The sequence below is a fragment of the Macaca nemestrina genome, chromosome 5, assembly GCF_043159975.1.
Source record: "Macaca nemestrina isolate mMacNem1 chromosome 5, mMacNem.hap1, whole genome shotgun sequence".
Lineage (NCBI taxonomy): Eukaryota > Metazoa > Chordata > Mammalia > Primates > Cercopithecidae > Macaca > Macaca nemestrina.
Window position 1 is genome coordinate 10731659 of NC_092129.1, and position 23718 is coordinate 10755376.

General features: G+C 42.6%; 2 protein-coding genes across 2 annotated transcripts in view; both read right to left on the bottom strand.

The window, feature by feature from the left end:
* LOC105487510 (mitogen-activated protein kinase kinase kinase 4) overlaps window positions 1-11131 on the bottom strand; it is a 194320-nt gene extending 183189 nt beyond the window's left edge. Inside the window, exon 1 of the mRNA XM_071095939.1 lies at window positions 11006-11131. Within this exon, the coding sequence (XP_070952040.1) occupies window positions 11006-11100 (95 nt within the window). The 5' untranslated portion in view covers window positions 11101-11131. The remainder of the gene's footprint in view (window positions 1-11005) is intronic.
* The window catches only part of LOC105487631 (uncharacterized), a 78062-nt gene that overhangs the window by 15847 nt on the left and 38497 nt on the right, over window positions 1-23718 (bottom strand). Inside the window, exon 6 of the mRNA XM_071095945.1 lies at window positions 20216-20293. The gene's annotated coding sequence lies outside the window, so the exon portion shown is untranslated. The remainder of the gene's footprint in view (window positions 1-20215; window positions 20294-23718) is intronic.

Here is a 23718-nt window from a genome sequence, read left to right on the forward strand (position 1 = left end):
TCTCTACTAAAAATACAAAAAATTAGCCAGGCGTGGTGGTGGGCGCCTGTAATCCCAGTTACTCAGGAGGCTGAGGCAGGAGAATCGCTTGACCCCGGGAGGTGGAGGTTGCAGTGAGCCGAGATTGCACCACCACACTCCAGCCTGGTGATAGATACTCCATCTCAAAAAAACCAAACGAAAACAAAAGCAAGTCAGAATATAAAAGTTCGTAACAGGTTAGTAGGAAGAAATCTACAGAAAAAAACATTAAATCCTTGCTAATCAGGAAAATCAAATTTAATGAACAATGAGAAAATGTGCGTGTATGTATTATGTGTGTATGTGTGCGTGTGTGTGTGCGTGTGTGTGTAGGGCTAGTCTAGATTAAGAAAGAATTGAGACACAACAATCTTATGAAATACGTGATCATTGACTGGATCCTGACTCAAAGAACAATGATGACTACAGCAGGCATTTTGAGGACAATTAGATATACCAGAATATAAACAGGGTATTAAATAATGTTACGGAATTATTTTTAATTTTTCAAAGTATGTTGAAAGAGTATCATGGTTATGTAAAAGAATATCCATATTTTCTTGGGTAAAATCTCAAAATGTGTGCGTATATATCACTGAGATGTCATGATGTCTGTGTATTTATATATATGAACAATGTAAAAGTGAAACACATGTATGCATATGTATGTGTGTATATGTGTGTTTATAATGAAGATGAAGAAAAATCTCTAGAACTAAAGGACGTGAATTTGTGTAATTAAATGGCCCACGCAGAAAACAAACCCACATGAGTGTATATCATAATGAAGTATTAGAGTACTAGCATTAAAAAAGTCCTATAAATTATTACAGAGAAAATATATGTTGCATGCAAAGCATAAGGAATGAGAATGGCGGCCGGTCGCGGTGGCTCAAGCCTGTAATCCCAGCACTTTGGGAGGCCGAGACGGGTGGATCACGAGGTCAGGAGATCGAGACCATCCTGGCTAACACGGTGAAACCCCGTCTTTACTAAAAAAATACAAAAAAATTAGCCGGGCGAGGTGGCGGCACCTGTAGTCCCAGCTACTTGGGAGGCTGAGGCAGGAGAATGGCGTGAACCCGGCAGGCGGAGCTTGCAGTGAGCGGAGATCGCGCCACTGCACTCCAGCCTGGGCGACAGAGCAAGACTCCGTCTCAAAAACAAACACAAAAAAAGAATGAGAATGGCATAAGACATCTTAATAGCGCAACAGAAACTAAAAAATAGTTCTGAGTAAAAATGAGCTATTTACCCAGCCAAACTGTTAATTAGGTATAAAGGTAGAGTTAAGACATTTATAGACATACAAGATATTAAGATTACTGAGTCAATTGATATTCAACAGGGGTGCCAATGGAGATAAACAGTCTTTTCAACAAATGGTGGTGGGACAAATGGATAGCCACATGCAAAAGAACATAAATATAAGAGCTAAAACCGTCATGCTTTTAGAAGAAAACATAGGGTTCATTTTCATGACCTTGAATTTGACAAAGGATTCTTGGACATGATACCCAAAGCACATGCAACAAAAGAAAAATTGGAGTGATATGATTCATATGGTGGAACAGGAGGTCTCCAGCTTGCATTCTCCATCTCCTCAACACAAACAACAATCTGGCAGCCATTCATGGACAAAAGCGCCTCTGTGGGAGCTCTAGGATCCAGGTAGGAGGTTACGAAACACCGCTAAAGCCCAAGACTGAGGAGAGGTACTTTAAGAGAGCAGACCTGAACCCCTGTAGTAGGCTTGCTGAACGTGGTCCCAGCTGTACACCAAAGCAGCCCCATCCTCCTACCGAGTTGGCTCTAGCCCCACTTGGCTGCAGCCTGCAGCCAGCTCCATCTGGTAAGGAACCCAGAATAACCCACGCCTGTCTATGCCCCCAGTGACAGACCTGCTGCCCCTATCCTGAACGTGGATCCTGAAGCAGGCTTGTGGCCCAGCCCCAGCCCCACTCTACCATCGTCCTGAGTCAGTCTTGCCTGCTCAGGAATGCAGTGACACCTGTCTGTGCCCCTGGTAGTAGTCCTGCTGACTTCAGTCCTGACTGTGGATCCTGATGCAGCCCTGTGGTCCAGCTCCAGATCCATTCAATGGTGGTCTGGAGGCAGGCCTGGCTGCCTAGGGACCGTGAGAGCACCCTATACCCATCAGCACTTCTGGTAACAAGACTGCTGACCTTGCTCCTGACTGCATACCATGAAGCAGCTTTGTGACTCAGCTCCACCTCTGCTCTTCCACAGTTCCAGAGGCACCCATCCATGTGTAAGCCCACTCAGAGACTCAGCAGGACCCATACCTGTCTACCCTGATAATAGGCCTACCATCTGTGCACTCAAGTGCAGACCAAGAAGCGTCTTTGTAGCTTGGCTCCAGCCTTACTTGATCATGGCCCCAGAGTCAGTCCCATGCACCTGGGGATCCAGCAGTAACCCTGCCTGCCTGCCTGCACCCTCCAGTAACAAGTGGATCCAACTGAAGACCTTGCAGCATCCATGTGACCTGACTCCAATCTCACTCAATTACAGTCCTGGAGGCAGTCTCATCAGTCTGAGGACATGGCAGGGGGTGTTTACCTGCAGAAATCAGCAAGTAAAGACAGGAAGAAGTGTTTGCTCCTTCAAATAAACAGACATCAACACAAGGCTATATGGATCATGAAGAAGCAGGCAAACATGGCACCACCAAAAGAAACGAATAAAGTTCCAGTAACTGACCCCAAAGAAAAGGAGATATATGAATTGTATGACAAATAATTCAGAATAACCATTTTTAAGGAAATTCAGTGAGCTACAAGAGAACAAGAATAGATAAATCTATAAAAATCAGAAAACCAATTCAAAGACAAAATTAGAATTTCAACAAAAGGTTAGGAATCATAAAAAAAGAACTAAACAGAAATTCTAGAGCTGCAGGATGCAATGAATGAAATGGAAAAAAAATGCAACAGAGCTTCTGCAGCATGCTCTATCAAATCAGAAAGAATTTGTGAACTTGAAGACAGGTCAACGAAATTATCCAGTCAGATGATAAAAAGAATAAAAATGAAAAAAAGTAAGAAAGCCAACAGGATTTATGTGACACTATAAAGGGAAACAATATATATATAGTGGATATATATATATTATTTTCCTAGAAAGAAAGAGGAAAACAGAAACCTTATTTAAATAAATCATGCATGAAAACTTCCAAAACCTTGCAAGGAATATGGACATCAGGAATGTCAAACTCAAAAATCCCCAAAGAGGATCAACCCAAATAAAATTACACCAAAACACATTATAATTAAATTGGCAAAAGTCAAAGACAAAGAGTAAATTTAGAAACCAGCAAAAGAAAAGTGACCATCACATACGAGCTCCTCCCCTCCTCATAAGCTGTCAGCAAATTTTTCTGCATTAACCTTGCAGAACTGGAGAGAATGGGGTGTTACATTCAAAGTGCTGAAAGAATAAAATTGTTAGCCAATAATTCTACACAAAAAAGTCTGTAGAAATGGAGAGATAAAGATTTTCTCAGACAAACAAGAGCTGGGGGTGTTCATCACTGCTAGAATTACCTCCCTTAAAAGAAATACTAAAAGGAATTCATCAAGTTGAAACAAAAGGATGCTAATTAGTAACATTTAACTATATGCAAATATAAAGATCACTGGCAAATGTAAGTATATGGTCAAATTCGAAATAGTCTAATAGTGTAATGATGGTAAATATTTCACTTTTAACTTTAGTATAAAAGACAAAAGTATTAAAAATAAATATAGGTATAATGTATTAATGGACACACAGTATAAAGATATGTAAATTGTGACATCAATAACAAAATGCAATGAAGGAGAAGTAAAAGTGTAGTTTTTGTTTGCAATCTAAGTTAAAATGTTATCAACTTTAAATAGATTGTTACAACTATAAAATGTTTATTGTAAGCCTCCTGATAACCAAAAGAAAAAAAAAAAAAACTCTAGTTGATACACAAAAGATAAAAAGAAAGGAACCAAAGAATACCACTCCAAAACTTATCAATTTTTTTTTAACAAAAGACAACAGAAAGACAGGAAGAAAGGAACAAAGGAATTAGGCATAAGTCAGAAAACCAATTAACAAAATGACAAAAGCAAATTCTTTCCTATCAATAATTACTTTAATGTAAATGGATTTAATTCTCCAATCAAAAGACATACAGTAGTTGAATAGGATAAAAACTAGGATCAAACACATGCTGCCTACAAGAGACTCACTTCAACTTTAAGGACACATCTTGGCTGAAAATGAAAAGATAGAAAAAGATATTCTGTGCAAATGATAACAAAAAGAAAGCAGGAGTGGCTATAATTACATCAGACAAAATAGACTTTTAAAAACTGTTACAAGAGACAAAGATGGTCATTATTACAATGATAAAATGGTCAATTCATCAGGAAGATATACCAATTATAAGTATATATTCACCCAACATCCAAGTGCATCTAAATATATAAAGCAAACATTGACAGACCTGAAGGGAGAAACAGACAGCAATACAATAATAGTAGGTGACTTCAATACTGTACTCTTTACAATGGATAGATCATCCAGACAGAAAAGCAGTAACAGCAGAACTAACAACACTGAAGACAAAATGGACCTAACAGACATACACAGACTGCTCCAACCAACAGCAAATGAACACACATTTTCTCAAGTGCACACAGCATCAGATATATCACATACTAGGTCACAAAACAAATCTTAAAATAGTCAAGAAGAGCAAATTCATTTCAATATCTTTTCTAATCTCAAAGGAATGAAACTAGTAATCAATAACAGTAAAAAAAAATCACAAATACACGGAAACCAATCAACATGCTCCTGAACAACCATTAGGTCAAAGAGGAGGTCAAAGGATGTTTTAAAAATATGAAAATGAAAACAAAATATCTCAAAACTTATGGGATGCAGCAAAAGAAGTATTAACAGGGAAGTTTATAACAAAAAATGCCTTCATCAAAAAAATAAAGATATCAGATAAACAACCTAACTTTACACCGCAAAGAAGTAGAAAAAGAAGAACAAACCAAGCAAAGTTAGCGGAAAAAAGGAAATAATAAAGATCAGAGTAAATCAAATAGATAAGAGAACCCCATTCCCCTTGGAAAAAACAACAAAACTAAGACTTGGCTTTTTGAAAAAGAAAACAATATCAACGAACTCTTAGCTTGACTAAGAAAAGAAGAGAGAAATGTAAATAAATAAAACTAGATATGAAAAAAGGTATTACAATGGATGCCTCAGAAATAAAAGTATTATAAGGAGCTATTATGAACGATTATATAGCAACAAATTGGATAATCTAGAAGGAATGGATCAATTCCTAAAAACATACAACCTACCAAAACTGAATCAAGAAGAAATAGAAAGCCTGAATAGACCAATAACAAAAGGAAGTTGAATCAGTCATCAACCCCACTCCCATTCCTAAAAAGAAAAGCCCAGGTCTGGATGACTTAATGGGTAAATTTTATTAAACGTGCAAAGAAAAATTAATTGCAACTTTTCTTGAATTTTTCCAAAAAACAGAAGAAGGAAAACTTCCAAACTCATTTTATGAGTCTAGCATCGCCTTAATACCAAAGCCAGATAAAGATACCACAAGAAAGGAAAACTACAGGCCAATATCTCTGAAGAACACAGATGTGAAATTGCCCAATAAAATGCTAGAAAACCCAATCCTACAGCACATTAAAAGAATGGTTCAACATACACAAATCAGTCAATGTGATACGCCACATTAACAAAATAAAAGAAAGCAACAACACAATCATCTCAATAGAGAAAAAACATTTGACAAGTTCAACATGCATTCATTATTAAAACACTCAATAAAATAGGCATAGAAAGAACTTATCTCAACACAATAAAGGTAAATATGAAAAGCCCACAGTTAACATCATAATCAAAGAGGGGAAAATGGAAAGATTTCCTGGTACAAGGCAACGATGTTCACTCTCACCACTTCTAGTCAACATAGTACTGTAAATCCAAGCTGGAGTAATTAAACAAGAAAAAGAAGCAAAGGCATGCAAATCAGAAAGGGAGAAGTAAAATTACTCTGTTTGCAGATGACATGATCATATATGTAGAAAACTCTAGGGCCTCAACAAAATAACTGTTGGAATTAATAAAATGAATTCAGTAACATTGCAGGATACAGAATCAACATATAAAAGTCAATATCCTTTCTATACACAAAAGAAAATCAAGAAAACAATGTCATTTACAATACAACCAAAAAGAATAAAATACTAAGGAATAAACTTAACCAAAGAAGTGAAAGACATGTACACTGAATATTATAAAACACTGATGAAGGAAATTAAAGAAGACACATATAAGTGGAAGGACAGCCCATGTTCATGGATTGAAAGAATTAATATCATTAAAATGTCTATACCATCTGAAGTGATCTATGGATTTAATGCAATTCCTATGAAAATTCCAATATAATTTTTTACAAAAAAAGAAAAACAATCCTAAAATTCATATGGAACCACAAAAGTACCTGAATAGCCAAAACAATCTTGAGCAGAGAACACAGCTGGAAGCATTATATTCTCTGATATATATTACAAAGCAACAGTAATCAAAACAGTATGGTACTGGCATGAAAACAGACACAAAGATCAATGAAACCAAATAGAGAATCCAGAAATAAATCCTCATGCAACTGATATTTGACAAAGGTGCCAAGAACACAAAATGGGAAATGGATTGTCTCCTCCATAAATGGTACTGGGAAAACTAAATATTCACATAGAGAAGAGTAAAATTGGATCTTTATCTCATACCACCTACAAAAAATAACTCAAAATAGATTAAAAACTTAAACGTAAGATCTAAAACTGTGAAATTACTGGAAGAAAACATAGAAGAAAAGCTTCTTGACATTGGGTTGGGCATTGATTTGTTGTATATGACCCCAAAGGAAAGGTAACAAAAACCAAATAGACAAATGGGATTGCATCACATTTCTGCACAGCAAAGGAAACAATCAACAGAATGAAAAAGTAACATAAGGAATGGGAGAAAATATTTGCAAACCATACATCTGATTGAGGTTAATTTCAAAAATACATAAGAAGCTCAAACTCAATAGCAAAAAGAAAACCCAAATAACCCAAGTTTTTAAATGGGCAAAGGAGCTGAATAGACATTTATCAACAAAAGACAGACAAATGGCAGACAGGTATATAAAAAGGTGCTCAAATTCACTACTCATCAGAAAAATGCAAATCAAAGAAACATATGGGATGGGCATGGTGGCTCACGCCTGTAATCCCAGCACTTTGGGAGGCTAAGGAAGAGAGAATTGCTTGAGGCCAGGAGTTTTGAGACCAGCCTGAGCCACATAGTGAGACCCTGTCCCTACAAAGAAATAAAGAAGTAGCTGGGCATGGTATTGTGTACCTGTAGTTCTAGCTACTTGGGAGGCTGAGGCAGAAAGATTGCTTGAACCCAGGAATTTTAAGTTACAGTGAGCTATGATTGCACCTCTGTACTCCAGCCTGGGTGACAGAGTAAGACTTATTTCTAAAAATAAAAAACAAAACAAAAGGAAAACCTACACTGTAGTATCACCTTAAACCTAGAATAACTGTTATCAAAAAGGCAAAAGATGACTCGTGTTGGTGAGGATGTGGAGAAAAGGGAAGCTTGGCACACTCTTGGGGGGAATGTAAATTGTGGCCATTATGGAAAACAGAATGGAGGTTCCTCAAACAATGAAGAGTAGGGTGTGCACGGTGTGTGGGTGTGGTATGTGTGTGTGCATGCTGTATGGTGTGCATGGTGTGTTTGTGTGTGTATGTGTGTTATGGATTTGTGGTGTGTGGGAGGTGTGTGGTATATATGGTGTGTGTGCATGGTGTAAGTATGGAGTGCGTGCATAATGTATGTATGGTGTGTGTGTGCAGCATGTGGTGGGTGATCTGTGTGTGTACATGGTGTATGGAGTGTTGTGGGTGTGTGGTGTGTGTGTGAGGTATGTGGTGTGTGTGGTATATATGCACACAGTGTATGTATGGGGGGTGTGTGTGTGTGTGTGTTATATTGTTGATGGTACAATAAAGAGAATTAAATCCTAATATTGCAGGGTGGTAAGTCCATAGGTAATGACTAAAACAGAAAAAAGAAGTACCAGGGGCAGAAGGTTATTTAGAGATTTGAAGGTAAATTTCAATAGAATCAGTTTAAAGAGTCGAAGTGTTTGCCTCTGGGTAGAAGGAAATTCAAGCTTTTTTATAGAACTTTTTGACTTTTTAAAGTATAAGCACATATAAAGTTGATTTTTAAAAACTAATTAAAATAATTTTTAAATGTTCCAAAGCAGGTTGGATGAGTACACACTTCATCATGATTGTGGCTGAGGGAGATTGGGTTAGAGAAGAGAGGATGAGCTAGAAAGTTCCAGGGACTGGGGAAAAGTTAAAAGGACAAAATGTTCACAATTGTTAACTGCAGGTTGTGGGAAAATTGGTAAGTTGCTTCAAACTTTGTTTCCTCTGTACTTTTTCATATATTTAACTTTTCTTAAATTAGCTTAATAATGAACTATGTAATCAGCTACAGAGTTGAGGGTGTGGAGCTTACACGGGACAGCTGAGCTACTGGTTTAAAATGAATGGTATTTTTTTAAAATGACTATTTGTAGGATTAACAGAAATAGAACACCCGAACGAGGGATGATAAGAAAGGACCCCAGGGCTCTGTCTCAGCTCTCCCAGCCACACCTGGAGGACATGGGCTTCTCCAAGGTCTCACATTTTCAGGAGGCGTTGATGAAGGATATGGAGAGACCTGGGTGCTGCGTGTCTGAGAAGAGAAGCTCTGGGAACGTGGGCGCTGACTGCAGATATAAGAGGGCTGTCATCCAGCAGAGGAAGTAGGTGACGACTGGCCTAGGGAGGGACCCTTATCAAGGCTACATTTGTTGATCACTTTCTTTGTGTGAGGCGCTGCTATGACTGCATTAAATTTCCACTTACCTAAATCCATTTTTTGTGCCCTTGTTTTCTACTCTTGTAAGAAACACAACAGTGACAACCTCAAACCAGTAATCTAGTCAAAGGAGCAATTCCCAAGGCACGACATGTAGGGAATGCAGATTCATCAGCACCCACAGAGACTACAGTGATTGCCGATAATGCCAACTTAATGCCTGGCGGGCAGCATGGATCGTGACCTCCACTATTCTTGTGTGTTTACAGAACCACACAAAAGTGCAGCGTTTTCAGTGTTTTCATTTTTGTTGCTTGACCTTTAAAAGGTCTGTATAACCCACTTTTAAAGTCAAAAAAGGTCTTAGTGATGGACAATAAAAGTATAAACTGAGTACAATGTATAATATACCTTTTTCATATACAAATGAATATACATACACTTTTACACATGTATGCATATGTATCATATGGGTCAATTACTAGATGGAATAGAATTTTTTTTTCTTTTTTGAGACTGAGTCTTGCTCTGTCACCCAGGCTGGAGTGCAGTGGCGTGACCTCAGCTCACTAAAACCTCCGCCTTCCAGGTTTGAGCGATTCCCCTGCCTCAACCTCCTGAGTAGCTGGGATTACAGGTTCACACCACCACACCCAGCTAATTTTTGTATTTTTAGTAGAGATGGGGTTTCACCATGTTAGTCACACTGGTCTTGAACTCCTGACCTAGTGATTCACCCGCCTTGGCCTTCCAAAGTGCTGGGATTACAGGTGTCAGCCACCGTGCCCCACCTACAATTTTTTAAAATTGAAATATTTTCCAGTTATTAAGCATATCAGCTAATTTTAAAGTATTAATTTTACTGTTCTTATAAATTATTGAAGCTTACAGTTTAGAATAGTGGAGGATAAGTTAAATGTAGCAAAAAGATTTCTCCTTTATTACTTCCTTTTTTTTTTTAAACATTTATTTTTTGGCACAAGGTCTTGCTCTGTTGCCCAGGCTGTAGTGCAGTGGTGCAATCTTGGCTCACTGCAGCCTTGACTTCCTGGGCTCAATCATCCTCCTACCTCAGCCTCCCGAGTAGCTGGGGCTACAGGCGTGCGCCACCACACCCGGATACTTTTTCTGGTATATTTTGTAGAGATGAGGTCTTGCCATGTTGCCCAGACTGGTCTTGAACTCCTGTGCTGAAGCAATTCTCCTGTCTTGGCCTCCCAAAGTGCTGGGATTACAGGAGTGAGGCACTGCACGTGCCCTACTGCTTCTTTAAATAAGGCACAAGAGATTTAAAGAGAAAACAGGAAGTACCTTCTCCCTCTGTAACTTATGAAGTAAGCAGCTAATTGATCATAAGGTAAAGAAGAACCAAATAAAATTTGTGTCTCAAAATATCAGGAGCACTGCTTCTGTGAAATCAGTTAAAGTACACGTCCGTATTAGTCATCCATTGATACACATGCTTATTTTCCTAAGTGAATTCTCCTCAATTCCGAAAACCAGTCAAAAGATTATCTCATGTTAGTTCTACACAAAACCAAGCATTGCATGTGACTGTCCATGTTTCAAGGCATACACATCCCTTTCCACTAAGGATCAAAGTGCCCTATGGGAAGCAACTTCTTGCCTTTTAAACCAGATTCAGTAAACAAAAATTGTTTTGCATAGCTGACATAAGATCACACTGATTGCACAAAACAAGGTCAGTCTGCGGAAGGAAGCTTACAAGGTCAAATGGGGCACGTTAAGGAGGCATAACCCATCACGTGGACATTTCTGCTGTTAGAATTTTTTTCTGGTAAAAAATGCAGGTATCAGGATTCCCTGAGTCCAGCAGGTGTTAGAACAGAGGAAGACAGAGGGCGGCCTCCTGCAAAACATCCCCTACCCTTGCCAGTTTCCAATCCAGTGACCATGGGCTGGAGCATCAGGGCTACCCGCGCTCGTGCTTGGAAGCAGAAATGCCCTCAACCCCCAGTTCTCTCAGGGCCTCCGACCCACCTACCTGGGGCTCAGCCCCGGAGCCAGCGGTGGGACCAAACAGGGTCGCGCCCTGGAACACAGGGCGGGCGAAGGAGAAAAGCCCAGTTCGCAGCGCATGGGTGAGCGTCCTGCCTTTCCCAGCGGCCTTTGCCTGGCCATCATGGGCCTGCCGGAGGGGGGCCGCCCACCCGCGCCCCCGCCCCGTGCCCGCGCCTCCGCGGAGCGCAGGCGGCCTTGGTCCTGTCGCGCGGGGCACCCCTCGCGCGCTCCAGAAGCATCAGTGACCTCCAGGCCGCCATGGGCCCGCTGCAGCTCCCACCCTGGCGCCCCTGGATTGCTGTCCCCACTCTCAGCCTTACGCCCCACTCCTTCCACCCCGAATTTTGCAGCCTCAGGACTTGAACCTCTGCTGGCTGAAGTCACTTGGGACAAAACCCGCGACAGGTTTTGGGAGCTGGACACTCCCTCCCAGGGAGGCGAGGGCGCACAGGGAAGTGTGGGGTCTGCCGCCCCCTGCCGGCCTGGCTGAGGTTGGCCTCTTGTTTCCACGCTGCCCAGCAATGTTCAATTGGAACGTTTGGAAGGCAAGGCTGAGAATAAATGCTGTTTGCAAATTCCAGAAAAGAAAAGAAAAAAATGTTGTTCTTCTGTTTAGCAAAAGGTTTTCCCAGCCAAGCCAGCACTTCTGTGGGTAGTATTTAAGTCTTGAGTGCGTCAGAGCTGTTGCCTGCAGGCGTGGTATTGCCCAAGGGGAAGTATCAGGACAGTGTGTATGAAAACTCCAGGCTCTTGGATGAAGCAACCTTTCCACATTAAGTATGTATGGTAATCTACCAGGTCTCCTACGATTTACCCGTCATGTAAAAGGAGCAAGTCTCTGCAAAACAGGGCTTTCAAAGAGCCTTTTCAGGAGAAGAAAATGTTGGAAGAGCTGATTTGTTGCCTATTTGTTGTTCACTTTGCAACTAAAACTAATCCCATTAAAAGTATTTATGGGTATGAATGATAAATAATGAAAGGGATCAAAATAGGAATGTTTCATTCAGTTTAACCTGGCCCATGCAGTGCACTTCAAGTCCTAGACTCTGGTTTGAACGCTGCGATTTCTACCATTCCTTGGCTTTGTTTGCTTCATTGCTTGGACTTTCAGAGTTATCAGAGTTCTGTGAATACAGTAGGTGCTCCATACATGCTTATTCTGGGTACTACCATTGATGCCTGTGGTAGCGACTGCAGATGAGTGGGCTCCGGCAGCAGTGAAGCATGGGGCTGGAGGGCCTGGCTCTGGCATCCAACCCTGCTCCATCTGCCACACTAGCTGTGTGACTGTGGGGAAGTTATGAACCTCTGCTGAACTCTCCATTAGTAAGTTGAGAATGGTAGTAACAGCACCTCCCTCATAGGGCTGGAGTGAGGAGTAAATGAAATAACTTGTGTAAAGAACCTGGTATGGTGCCTAGTGTTACGTAAACTACTAATTGGACAGGGGACTAGTACCCAGAATATACAAGGAAGTCAAACATCTCAACAGCAAAAAACCAATGCAATTAAAATATGGGCAAATGATCTGAGCAGACATTTCTCAAAAGAGGGCATACAAATGCCCAACAAATATATGAAAATGTGCTCAATATCACTAATCCTCAGGGAAACGGAAATCAAAACCACTATGAGGTGTTAGTTCACCCCAGTTAGGATGGCTATTATCAGAAAGACAAAAAATAACACATGCTGGTGAGGATGCAGAGGAAAGGGGAACTTTTCTACACAGTTGGTGGGAATTTAAACTAGTACAATCTCTCTGGAGAACAATATGGAGGTTCCTCAAAAAACTACAAATAGAAGTACCATATGATCCAGCAATCTTACTACTGGGCGTTTATCCATCAGAATGGAAATCATATCAAAGAGTCATCCGCAGCCCCAGGTTTATTGCAGCTCTGTTCACAATAACCAAGACATGGAATCAACCTAGTTGTCTGACCACCCATGAATGGATAAAGAAAATGTGGTATACACATACCATGGAATACTATTCAGCTATAAAAAATAATGAAATCCTATTATTCACAGCAACATGGATGAAGCTAGAGTACATTACGTTAAATAAGCCAGGAACAGAAAGGTTAACACTGCATGTTCTCATTCATTGGTGGCAGCTAAAAGAAGTTGATCTCAAGAAGTAAAAAGTAAACAGGATACTAGAGGCTGAGAAGGGTCCCAGGAAGGGAAGGATAGGGAGAGAGTTGTTAAAGGCTACAAAATTACAGTTTGTAAAGAGGAATATGTTCTAGCGTTCTACACCACTGTAGGATGTCAACAATAACATAGTGAATAGTTTCAAATAGCTAAAAGGAGGACGTTGAATGTTCCCAACACAAATATATAATAAACGATAAACATTTGAAATGACATATATGCTAATTACCCTGATTTGATCACTATACATTATATGTATTGAAACATCTTATGTACCTTATGAAGATGCACAATTATTATTTGTTGATTAAAATTTTTTTTGAAAGCTTGATCTCATATAATTAGAGTAGAATAGTGGTTACCAGAGGCTGAGGAAGGTAGTTGGGGAGAGAAGAGAGGTTGGTCCATGGTTTCAAAATTCCAGCTGGACAGAAAGATTAAGTTCTGGTGTTCTATTACACACTAGAGTGACTATAGCTAATAATAATATATTGTATATTTCAAAATAACCAGAAGAGAGGATTTTTATTTTCTCACCACAAAGAAAGGATGAATGTTTAAAGTGATAGATATGCTGATTACTCTAATTGATCATTACACAATGTATCCATGCACTGAAACATCACACTGAACCCCATAAATATGTACAATTGCTATGTGTCAATTACAAATGAAATGAAACATTTAAAAAATAACTTAGTAAAGTGCCTAGTATATAGGCATCAATCAATCAAGTATAGATATTATTATTATTCTTCCTCCTCCCCATTGTAAATTGCAGTGCAGTGGTTAAAAGTAATCACTTAAGACCTAGATATTTGGGTTAGAACCTGGCTCTGCCAATTTCCATTGGCATACTTTGGGCAAATGAGTTTCAATGTCCTGATCTATAAGTGGTAATAAGAATAGAGAAAAATCTGGTGATTGTAGCACGGTATAGGCAATTCATAGTGCTGTTAGTGCCTGGCACAGATGGACAAGCCTACAATATATCATAGCTAGTAGCAAAACAAAAATTGTAAGGGTATATTTAGATTAGCCACCAATGCTTAATTGTTCTCTAAGGTAATAATATCTTTGTCTAATTTCACCTTTCCGATTATTTCTTAACAGTATGTTGATTGCTAGGGATTGCCAGAGTGTCTGAACTCAGTGACACCTTCCCACCTGAAGGTCAAGGGCTGTCTGCAGCCCCTAGTGGAACCCTGGTTGCCAACATCAGTCCTCCATTTAGAGCAGTTCTTGTGCAGTCTTTGATGCAAAGTAATTCTGGAAGAATTGCTTCAAGTATATTCAATGGTGATTACTACCAATTGCAACCTGGTAGGTAGAAAGGATATTCAGAGAGACCAAATGCAGTGGCCTTAGCTCCCACAGTTATCCATATATTGAAACTTGATTTTGCAAAGTAGGTCAAATGAAACTAAACAACATTTGCAATAATCAATCCATCACTGCTCGTGGACGGGCAAAGGTTCTGGAAGGGACTGGGCTTGAGGTGAATTATGGGTTGGTGCTCCCTTGCCTACAGATTATTTCAAAACAATGTCCCTACAACTTACTGAACTGGAATATCAACTCAGTAGATTCTTTCTTCTTTGGCCACTCTTAAGGGACTCAGGTACTGCTGGATTCAGAAAAGGGCTTTTACGAATTCAAGGAACCACCTTCGCTTACTGAGCTCTAACACTAAGAACCAAAGGACCTATTCTTTTATAAAGGTCAGATGATCTTTGAAAAGTGGGGGGCCCCCTTTTCTCCACAAATGACATTCTTTTCTTTTCCAAGGGCTCTGGGGCTCCCCAAGTTTGTGGCACACCCTGCCTTCAGTGGCTTGTCATGGCCTTTGGGTTAAAATGCACAATATTTAGCAAGGCAGACTCCCCTCCCCCAGCCATCTGGCCCAGGTTAGTTTCTTCTCTCATGCCTCCCCCAGTACTCCTCACTAGCTTATTCCGGTCTAACCAGGTGTCTCAGTCAGCTGGGGCTGCCGTCACAAAATACCACACAGGGGAGGTGGGGTGGTAGGGTTGGAGGTTAGACACAGACCCTTATCTCTCACGGTTTTGGAGGCTGGAAGTCCAAGATCAAGGTGTCGGCAGATGCAGTGTCTGATGAAATCTCTTTCTTTGCTTTTAGACGGCCTGACTCCTCCCTGCACCTTCACATGGCATCTCCTTGGCTTGTTCAAGGAGGGAAAGGGACGGTGTGTGTGTGTAGATTGCTGTCTTCCTCTTCCTATATGGGCACTAATCCCATCATGGGAACCACGCCCTCATGACCTGATCTAACCCTTATCACCTCCAAAGGTCCTGCTTCCAAATACTAGCACATCGTGAGTCAGGGCTTCAGCATATGAATTTTGGGGGGACACAAACGTTCAGCCCATCACATCAGCGATTGCAAACTCAGTCAGCTTCAGGGGCCAGGCAGGTACAATGAATTCTTGGCGAGAGAAGGAAATTTAATATTTCAAATACAGTCCTTTGTCACTGTCACTCCAGACAGCCACACAAAACCAAGTTCACCGTCCCTCTCTCCTCTAAGTCCCCTCTCCTCCCCGTACCCAGATTCAGCCCAGGGCAGCTCACACACCCCACCCCCAGCCAGGTGGGGCCAGGGCCCCTCCAACATCCCCAAGCTGGGGATGCTTCCGGCAGGATGAGGGGCCTGGAAGCCGAGTAACTGGCCGGCCCCGAGGACAAGGTGCCCACGACGAATGACAACACCAGCAAACCAGGCCGCAGCTGATCCTCCTGAGGCTGCAGGGGTCCTGTGTTCCCACCCGTTCCCTCTGTGCGTCTCCTCATCGGGTGCAAAACCTCGACTCCCTCAGGTCTCCTGCCCCACCCCGCACCCTTCGTGCTCTGAAGATGGAGGCGCCTTGTACTTCCGGGAGGCAAAGAGCCCTGAGGGAACCTCCTTCCGTTTCCTACAGTGAGGACAGCGGACCCCCTGTCGCCGCCCAACTCCTTTGTCCTTTCCCCGCAGGGACCACCTTTCCTCGAGTGACAGCCCCACTCTCCTCAGGAACTCAGGCTTTGTAACCCCTTCTCTCTTCTCGCCATCTATGGACGCTCTCCTGTGAGCACTCAAATGCCGTCTGCACTCCCGGGGCCTCCAGCTCCTTCTCTTGTCTTCATCGCAGACACATTTCTTCAGAGTTACCCTAATATGCTGTTTCCATTTTGTTTCCCACTGACTCTTCAGCGGTGATGCTGTGGTCTGAATGTATCCCTCAAAATTCCCGTCTTACAAACTTTTTTTTTTTTTTTTTGAGACTGGGTCTCACTCTATCGCCCAGGCTGGAGTGCAGTGGTGCAATCTCAACTCACTGCAGCCTTGACCTCCTGGTCTCAGGTGATCCTCTCACCTCAGCCTCCCAGACAGCTAGGACTACAGGTGTGTGCTGCCACACTTGGCTAATTTTTGTATTTTTGGTACAGACAGGGTTTCCCCATGTTGCCCAGGCTGGTCTCAGACTCCTGAGCTCAAGGGATCCACTGTCTCAGCCTCCCAAATTAGGAGATTACAGTGCTCCCTGCCAGACATGGAACAGACTTAATCCCTCATGCAACAGTATTGGGAGACCGGGACTTTTGGGAATTTAGGCTGATTAATGCTGTTTTAAAGGGAGCTTGTGGGAGTGGGTTCGGGCTCTTTCACTGTCCTGCTATGTGAAGACACAATGTTCATCCTCTTACCCTCCGCCTTCTGCCACGTGAGGACACTGTAATAATTGGCACCTTGATCAGGGGCTTTGAAGCCTCCAGAACTGTGGGACGATACATTTCTGTCCTGTACGGGTTACCCAAGCTGTCATCTGCCAAATACAATCTGCCATTGGATTCATGCAAGGAAGGGGCCCTGAGCCTGAGCATTACTAGCTTCCCTGTACATTGGTCTCTATCCATAAAGGACTGTGACTCTTTGTTACAGCAGCACAGACGGGCAGAGTGGGAAGTGGCTTCTCTTCCAACTCCTCTACTGACTCTCATCGCAAACTCAGCGAGCATTTTTTCATCCTTATCTTTCTAAAAGGACATCTTGGTAGAGTGGGGACTGGAGCTCAGACAGTGCTGGTTACTAGGGTTGGGGTGTCTCTCCAGTTGATTTACAGTTGAGGCTTAGATACTGTTTTAAACTTGGGAGGAACCTCCTAACCATCTAAACACAGCCACTGATTCACCCGGTGGGCCAGAGCAGTCTGCCTGGGAGAAAAATACTGAGAGCACTCTAATGACTATTGAGGTGCAGGGATATAAAATTGAGATGGCTCTGGGCCAAGATCAATTTGTTAGAAACAGCCAGGCTTCCTGATAGAATGTTCCATTTAGGGGAAAAGGAGGTTGGCTGTGCATGACCAGGTAGTTCTCTCCCTTGGGGTCTCTCATGAGGTTACAGTGAGATGGTGGTACAGCCACAGAAGTGGCTCCATACCACATGGCTGGCTGTGCCAAGCATTCAGAGGTCTCCCCCAACACCATGTTGTCAGGTTGGAGGGACTACTGGTTTGAGATAGAAGGTGGGACGAATGCCAAAAATCCATTCCAACCCTGCAACCACAGTGCCAGAAAGCACATCCTTCAGCATGCTTTGTGGAAGGATTGCATGTTTATGGCAGTTAAAGATTGCAACACTTTTGAGTCCCCAAAAATCTATGTGTGATTACACCCCCCGACTGAACGTGATGTGGGGCTATCCTCTGAATTAGCAGAAGCCTAACTTTCTGTGTGCAATGGCAGCCAGAGCTTATTCCTCTGGTGCCACCTGCCGTAGATATACAAGTCCCTTTACCTAACACAGACACAGTGATATTGGGAGTTCGTGCCACCACTGACTCCACTGGCCAGTGGGAGGAGACTAACCTCTGGCTCAACCTCCAGTAGAAGCAGATGTTCTTGAAGCTATTTGGGCAACAAAGTTCAAGGATTTCACCTGTGTCAATGTGGGAGAGGGAGGGATTTTAAGGGGGCACTTTTGGCAAGCTCTGGAAGGGGATGAATTATAGAACATGAGTAAACAGAGACCAATGTACAGGGAAGCTAGCAATGCTCAGGCTCAGGGCCCCTTCCTTGCATGAATCCAATGGCAGATTGTATTTTTCAAGATGGCAGCCAAAAGACCCCAGTCATATGTACTCTTCTTATAGGGTGAGGTCCATACGCCTCTTATGGAAAGGTGGGGTCTATGTGTTCTTCCCTAGAATATGGGCAGGCTTGTGACTCTGATACGGATGATGCTTGAGGATTTCCAGGCTAGACTGTAAAGGAGAATTAGCTTCAGCCCAATCATCTTGGAAACCAACTGCCATTCTGCTAGGAAGCCAAGACACATGGAGAAGCTCTGAGTGTTTTGGCCAATAGTCCCAGATGAGGCTCCAGCAATAGCTGGGTTCACGCATGAGATGTGAATGAGGAAGGCTTTGAGATGGTTTCAGCCCTAGCCACCATCTAACTGTAACCTCATGAGAGACTTCAAGGAAGAGAATCACGTGGCCAAGCCCAGCAGACCAGAATTGTGAGAGAAATAAAACAATTCTTATTTTAAGCCACTATGTTTCGGGGTGATTCATCCCATAGCAATATATTCATAGCAACTTCCACAGGCTAGCAATAGACAACTTCGACAGGCTGCTTCTGAGGCTCTGGAGTGGCCCTGGCAATGTGTCCATTTGGTCACTTACTTTGGTCAAGTTTGCAAAAGCACACATTTTAACTGTAATTGGCTAAAATTCTGATCTCTTTCTGCCCTGACTTGTTCTCCACCTCTTTGTGTTGGGTGATAGAGTGGATGTGGGCATTTTTGGGATCCAGGAAAAGAAGAATTGAGTTGTTGAGTGTGGGTTCCATTGGATTTATTTATGTGGTATGGAGTCACTTCTGTGTACGTTTGTAAAATGGCTTTCAGAATAGTCTTAGCCTCCCTTGTGCTGACTTACGTGGTGGTGTAATGTAAATTGCATGATTGTGTCATATGACGTGTGGATTTGCAGGAACATGGATGGATCTGGAGGCCATTATCCTTAGCAAACTAACACAGGAACAAAAAACCAAATATCGCACGTTCTCACTTATAAGTGGAAGCAAAATGATGAGAACACGTGGACACATAGAAGAGAACAACACACAATGGGGCCTATTGGAGGGTAGAGTGTGGCAGGAGGGAGAGCATCAGGAAAATAACTAAAGAGGACTAGGCTTAATACCTGGGTGATGAAATAATCTGCACAACAAACCCCCATGTCAAAAGTTTACATATGTAACAAACCTAAACTTCTACCACCGAACTTAAAATAAAAGTTAAATAAGAACAATAGAAATGTACAGAGCTAGAAAAAAGTCTAGCTCCTCTCCTCTGGGAATTATTCCAAATCTTACAGCTCCTACACAAAAATAGTTTGGTGGAGGTTTTCCTAAATTTGCCAAGAATCCTGAAAACTTATCTTTTGTTATCAATCATGAGTTATGAAGCTGAAAGAAAAATTTAAATCCATCAATAATAAAATACTAGAGGCAAAATGGATTATTATTCTTCTCTCATAGAATATGATATTACAATATTATTGAAAAAGCAACCAAAGAATACATGGCCAAAAATGTTGGGAAAAGAGTATTACAGAGATAGGTCAGGAATTTGTTTAATTAAAATATGCGATTTTACTGAGTTTTGTATATGTTTGGTGGTAGCAGTAGCCAGAGTAGACTTTGCTGGGAGCCTGGGTCATTAGATTGGTAATATTAAAGTTGTGTTGGGCTCATTTGCTCTCACCTTCTGGCACACACAGGGGATATCTCACTTGATTTCTCACAAGTCTTTGGTACCCATGACCACTCCCACCTTTTTGCAGTTTTCACTTTCACTGACTTCTCTGGACTTACACTGTCAATTTTCCCCTCTGGCTAACTGTTCTCAGTCATCTCTACAGAATTCTCTTCTTCTGGGTCCTTGTGTTGTTGAGGGCTTTACCCCAGGGCTTCTTTTTCTTTCTCTGGGCAAGCTCGTCCATCCCCATTGCTTCAACCCCACCTACCTGCTGACAACTGCTGATTCCACATCTCCAGCTCAGATCTCTTTCCCAGGCTCTAGACCAGGAATTGGCAAACTTTTTCTGTAAAGCAAAAGATAGCAAATGTTTAATCGTCATTGTACCATCTCTGTCACATCTGCTAAGGTAGGGCAAATGTAGCTACAGATAACAGTAAAAGAATGGGTGTGGCTGTAAATACAACTTTATCTTTTTAAATAGGGGCTGCCCCATGGGCTGTAGTTTGCCATCCCCTCCTCTACATCAGGATATCTAACTCCCTTATGGAAATTTCCACTTGGGATTTCACAAGTTCCCAAACATAACGTTGTCCCCAGACAAATTCATATTATTTGTTCCTATGTGTTCCTTCTTAATGAATGATGCCACTATCCACCAGATGTCCAACCCAGAAATTCAGGCAGCATCCTTGATTTCATTCCCCACATTCAATCAGTCACAAAATCATGTCAATTCTACTTTCTCAACATCCCCCTAATCCATTCCCTTTTCTTTCTCCACTGCCTTCCTCAGCCCCTCTCATCTCTCTTACAATCTCAGCTTCTTACAATCTTCTCACCATGCTACAATCAGAGGGATCAGGCCACTCTTGGATTTTAAAAGCCTTCAGTAACAGTGCTCCCTGCCTTTCTTTGGTTGAAGTCTAAGCTTCTTGAAACAGAGTGAGAAGCCGGGACAATTGGACCATTTTCCCATGTTAGCCAAATTCCTCTCATCTGCCTGCACCTCCTGCCTCTGGGACCCTGTACATATTCTGCTTAGGGAATGTGTAGCTGGTGATCAGTAACTATGTGAGGCCAGTATCCCATGGGCAGTAAGAAGCATTTACCAAGACAGTTGTAGATAAAGAAAGGCAGATTTATTAAAGAAAGCATAAAAATATGTTGCAAGGGAGCAATGGGCAGGCCAGCAAGAGAGGAGCTGACTGCCAAGAGACAAAGGCTTGCTGGGGGTTTTATAGGATGTTGCTTGTACTGCGTGCTGAAGAGGGCTTTGTGCAGTACTGATAATGCCAAGGTTGCAGTGGACTGACCTGCATTTTTCTATCAGCTGAGGGCCTGGTGTTAGCTGGGCACAGGAAGATTGTGAGTTATTTGTGCAGGAGGGCTATGGTCCTGGACCATGAAGAAAGGCAGACTTACAGCTTATCTGCTTTCTCTTTCTGTTTTGCCTCAGTCCCGCCAGCCTGACTCCTTTTGCCTAATTAGGACTCCGTGGAATTCTTCTCCTTTCTCATCCCTCTGGCTGTCTTCTAGGTCTCAACTTGGGATGTCACTTCCTCTGGGAAGTGTCTCCTCACCTCTCAAGACTGTCTCTCTGTGCACCACTACAACAAATGGAACCTGGGCCACTTCGCTTTTACAGTTCCGGTTTACAGACCTGCATTGCCCCAAACCCACGAGACCAAAAACTCCCTGAGGGCAGAGGTGGCCCCTTATTTACTCTTGATTCCCCAGCACCTTGCACAGCACTAAACCTGGTACCAACAGAAAGAACATCTGAAGGATGAGAGTTTATAGCAAAAGTGGTTTCCACTGACATTCCCTTCTCTCCTCCCCAACTTTGGATTGCAGAGCCCAGGAGCTGATCAGGCTGCAGGAGGAGAAGACAAAGGAGAAGTCATTACTCAGGGCCTCTGTTTTGGTGGTGTTTTTCTGGTGTGTGGAGATGGTGGGTCTCCCTTGAATACCTGGGAGGCAGGAGCAGGCATGGACTCCTCTAGTCTCTGGGTTCTGGACTCACACGGGGCGGGGGGGGCTGCTGCTCTCTGGCACCCATCAGTCCTTAACCATCTGGTCTCCAGCCAAGGAGGGAGTGTGGTGGTGGAGAGGCCTGTCTGTCCTACCCATGTGTCCTCTGAGCTCACGAGAATCAGCCAAAGGCTGAGTTCCACACCCTGAGTTAGAAGTTCTATTACTCTGGACTCTCCCTGGACGTTGGGAATTCTCTTAACTAGTATGGAAGCAGTTACATCATCCTGGGTCCTCCAAAAATAGGCACATGTATGTAAATATAGGCACATATAAATGCAAATACATATATATACACATATGTCCAAATATATAATTTTTGTTTTGAAATAATTATAAACACAAGGAGTTACAAATACGGTACTGAGAGGTCCCTGTACCTGTGACCCCACCTCCCCCAGGCAATATCTTACGTAACTAGGGTTCATGATTAAAACCAGGAAGTTGCCATTGGCACAATGTCAGAAACTAGTCCGCAGACCTTGCTCAGATTTCACCATTTTTTTGTGTGCACTCATTTACTTTTCTGAAAATATTTAAATGTTTTCTGCATGACTGGTCTCCCCCACACACCGTGAGATGGGATTTTTTTCCGAATGAGTTTAGAGACCAGTGAATGTGAGAGATGGGAAGGATGATTCGGTGCATCTCTGTTTTATCCATGGTGGGTCTGGAACTTAGGGCAGAAGGATCCTGGTTTCTCCTCTGGTGAGTCCTGGTGCCGCCTCAGTGCAGGCTGCTAAGTTATCTGGGACTGACTGTCTTCTTCTCTGCTAATATTTGTCTTCAGCATGTAACACGTCTGATGAGGAGATGGCCAATGAAAATTAATTTTTTCAAAGATGAATAGATATCTAGACTTTTTCAAGCACAACTCGATTAAGAATATATCACCTCACTGAGCCTCAAATTAGTCAGGGCTCACTTAAAAAGTGTCACCTAGTGCCAGGCAAATTGCCTCACACCTGGAATCCCAGCACTTTGGAAGGCTGAGGTGGGAGGATACCTCGAGCCTGGGAGTTCAAGACCAGCTTGGGTAACATGGGAAAACCCTGTTTCTACAGAAAACACACACACATACACACACACACACACGCACACACATACACACACACACGCACACACACACGCACACATACACGCGCACACACACACGCACACACACACATACACACAAACACATACACACACACGCACACACACGCACACACGCGCACACACACACGCACGCACACACGCACACACACGCACACACAAACACAAACACGCACTCACATACACACACACACACGCACACTACACGCACACACGCACACGCACGCACACACGCACACACACGCACGCACACACACATATACACACACGCACGCACACACACATACACACATGCACACACGCACACACACGCACGCACACACGCACGCACACGCACACACACGCACGCACACACACATACACACACGCACACACACATACACACACGCACACTCACACACACACGCACACACACATACACACACGCGCACACACACGCACACTCACATAGCTGGGAGTGGTGACATGCGCCTGTGGTCCCAGCTACTCTGGAGTCTGAGTTAGGAGGATCGCTTGAGCCCAGGAGTTTAAGGCTGCAGTGAGCTGTGTTTGCACCACTGCACTCCAGCATGGGTGACAATGCCAGCCCATCTCCAAAAAAAAAGAAAAAAGAAAAAGAAAGTGTCTCCTAGTGGATTACAT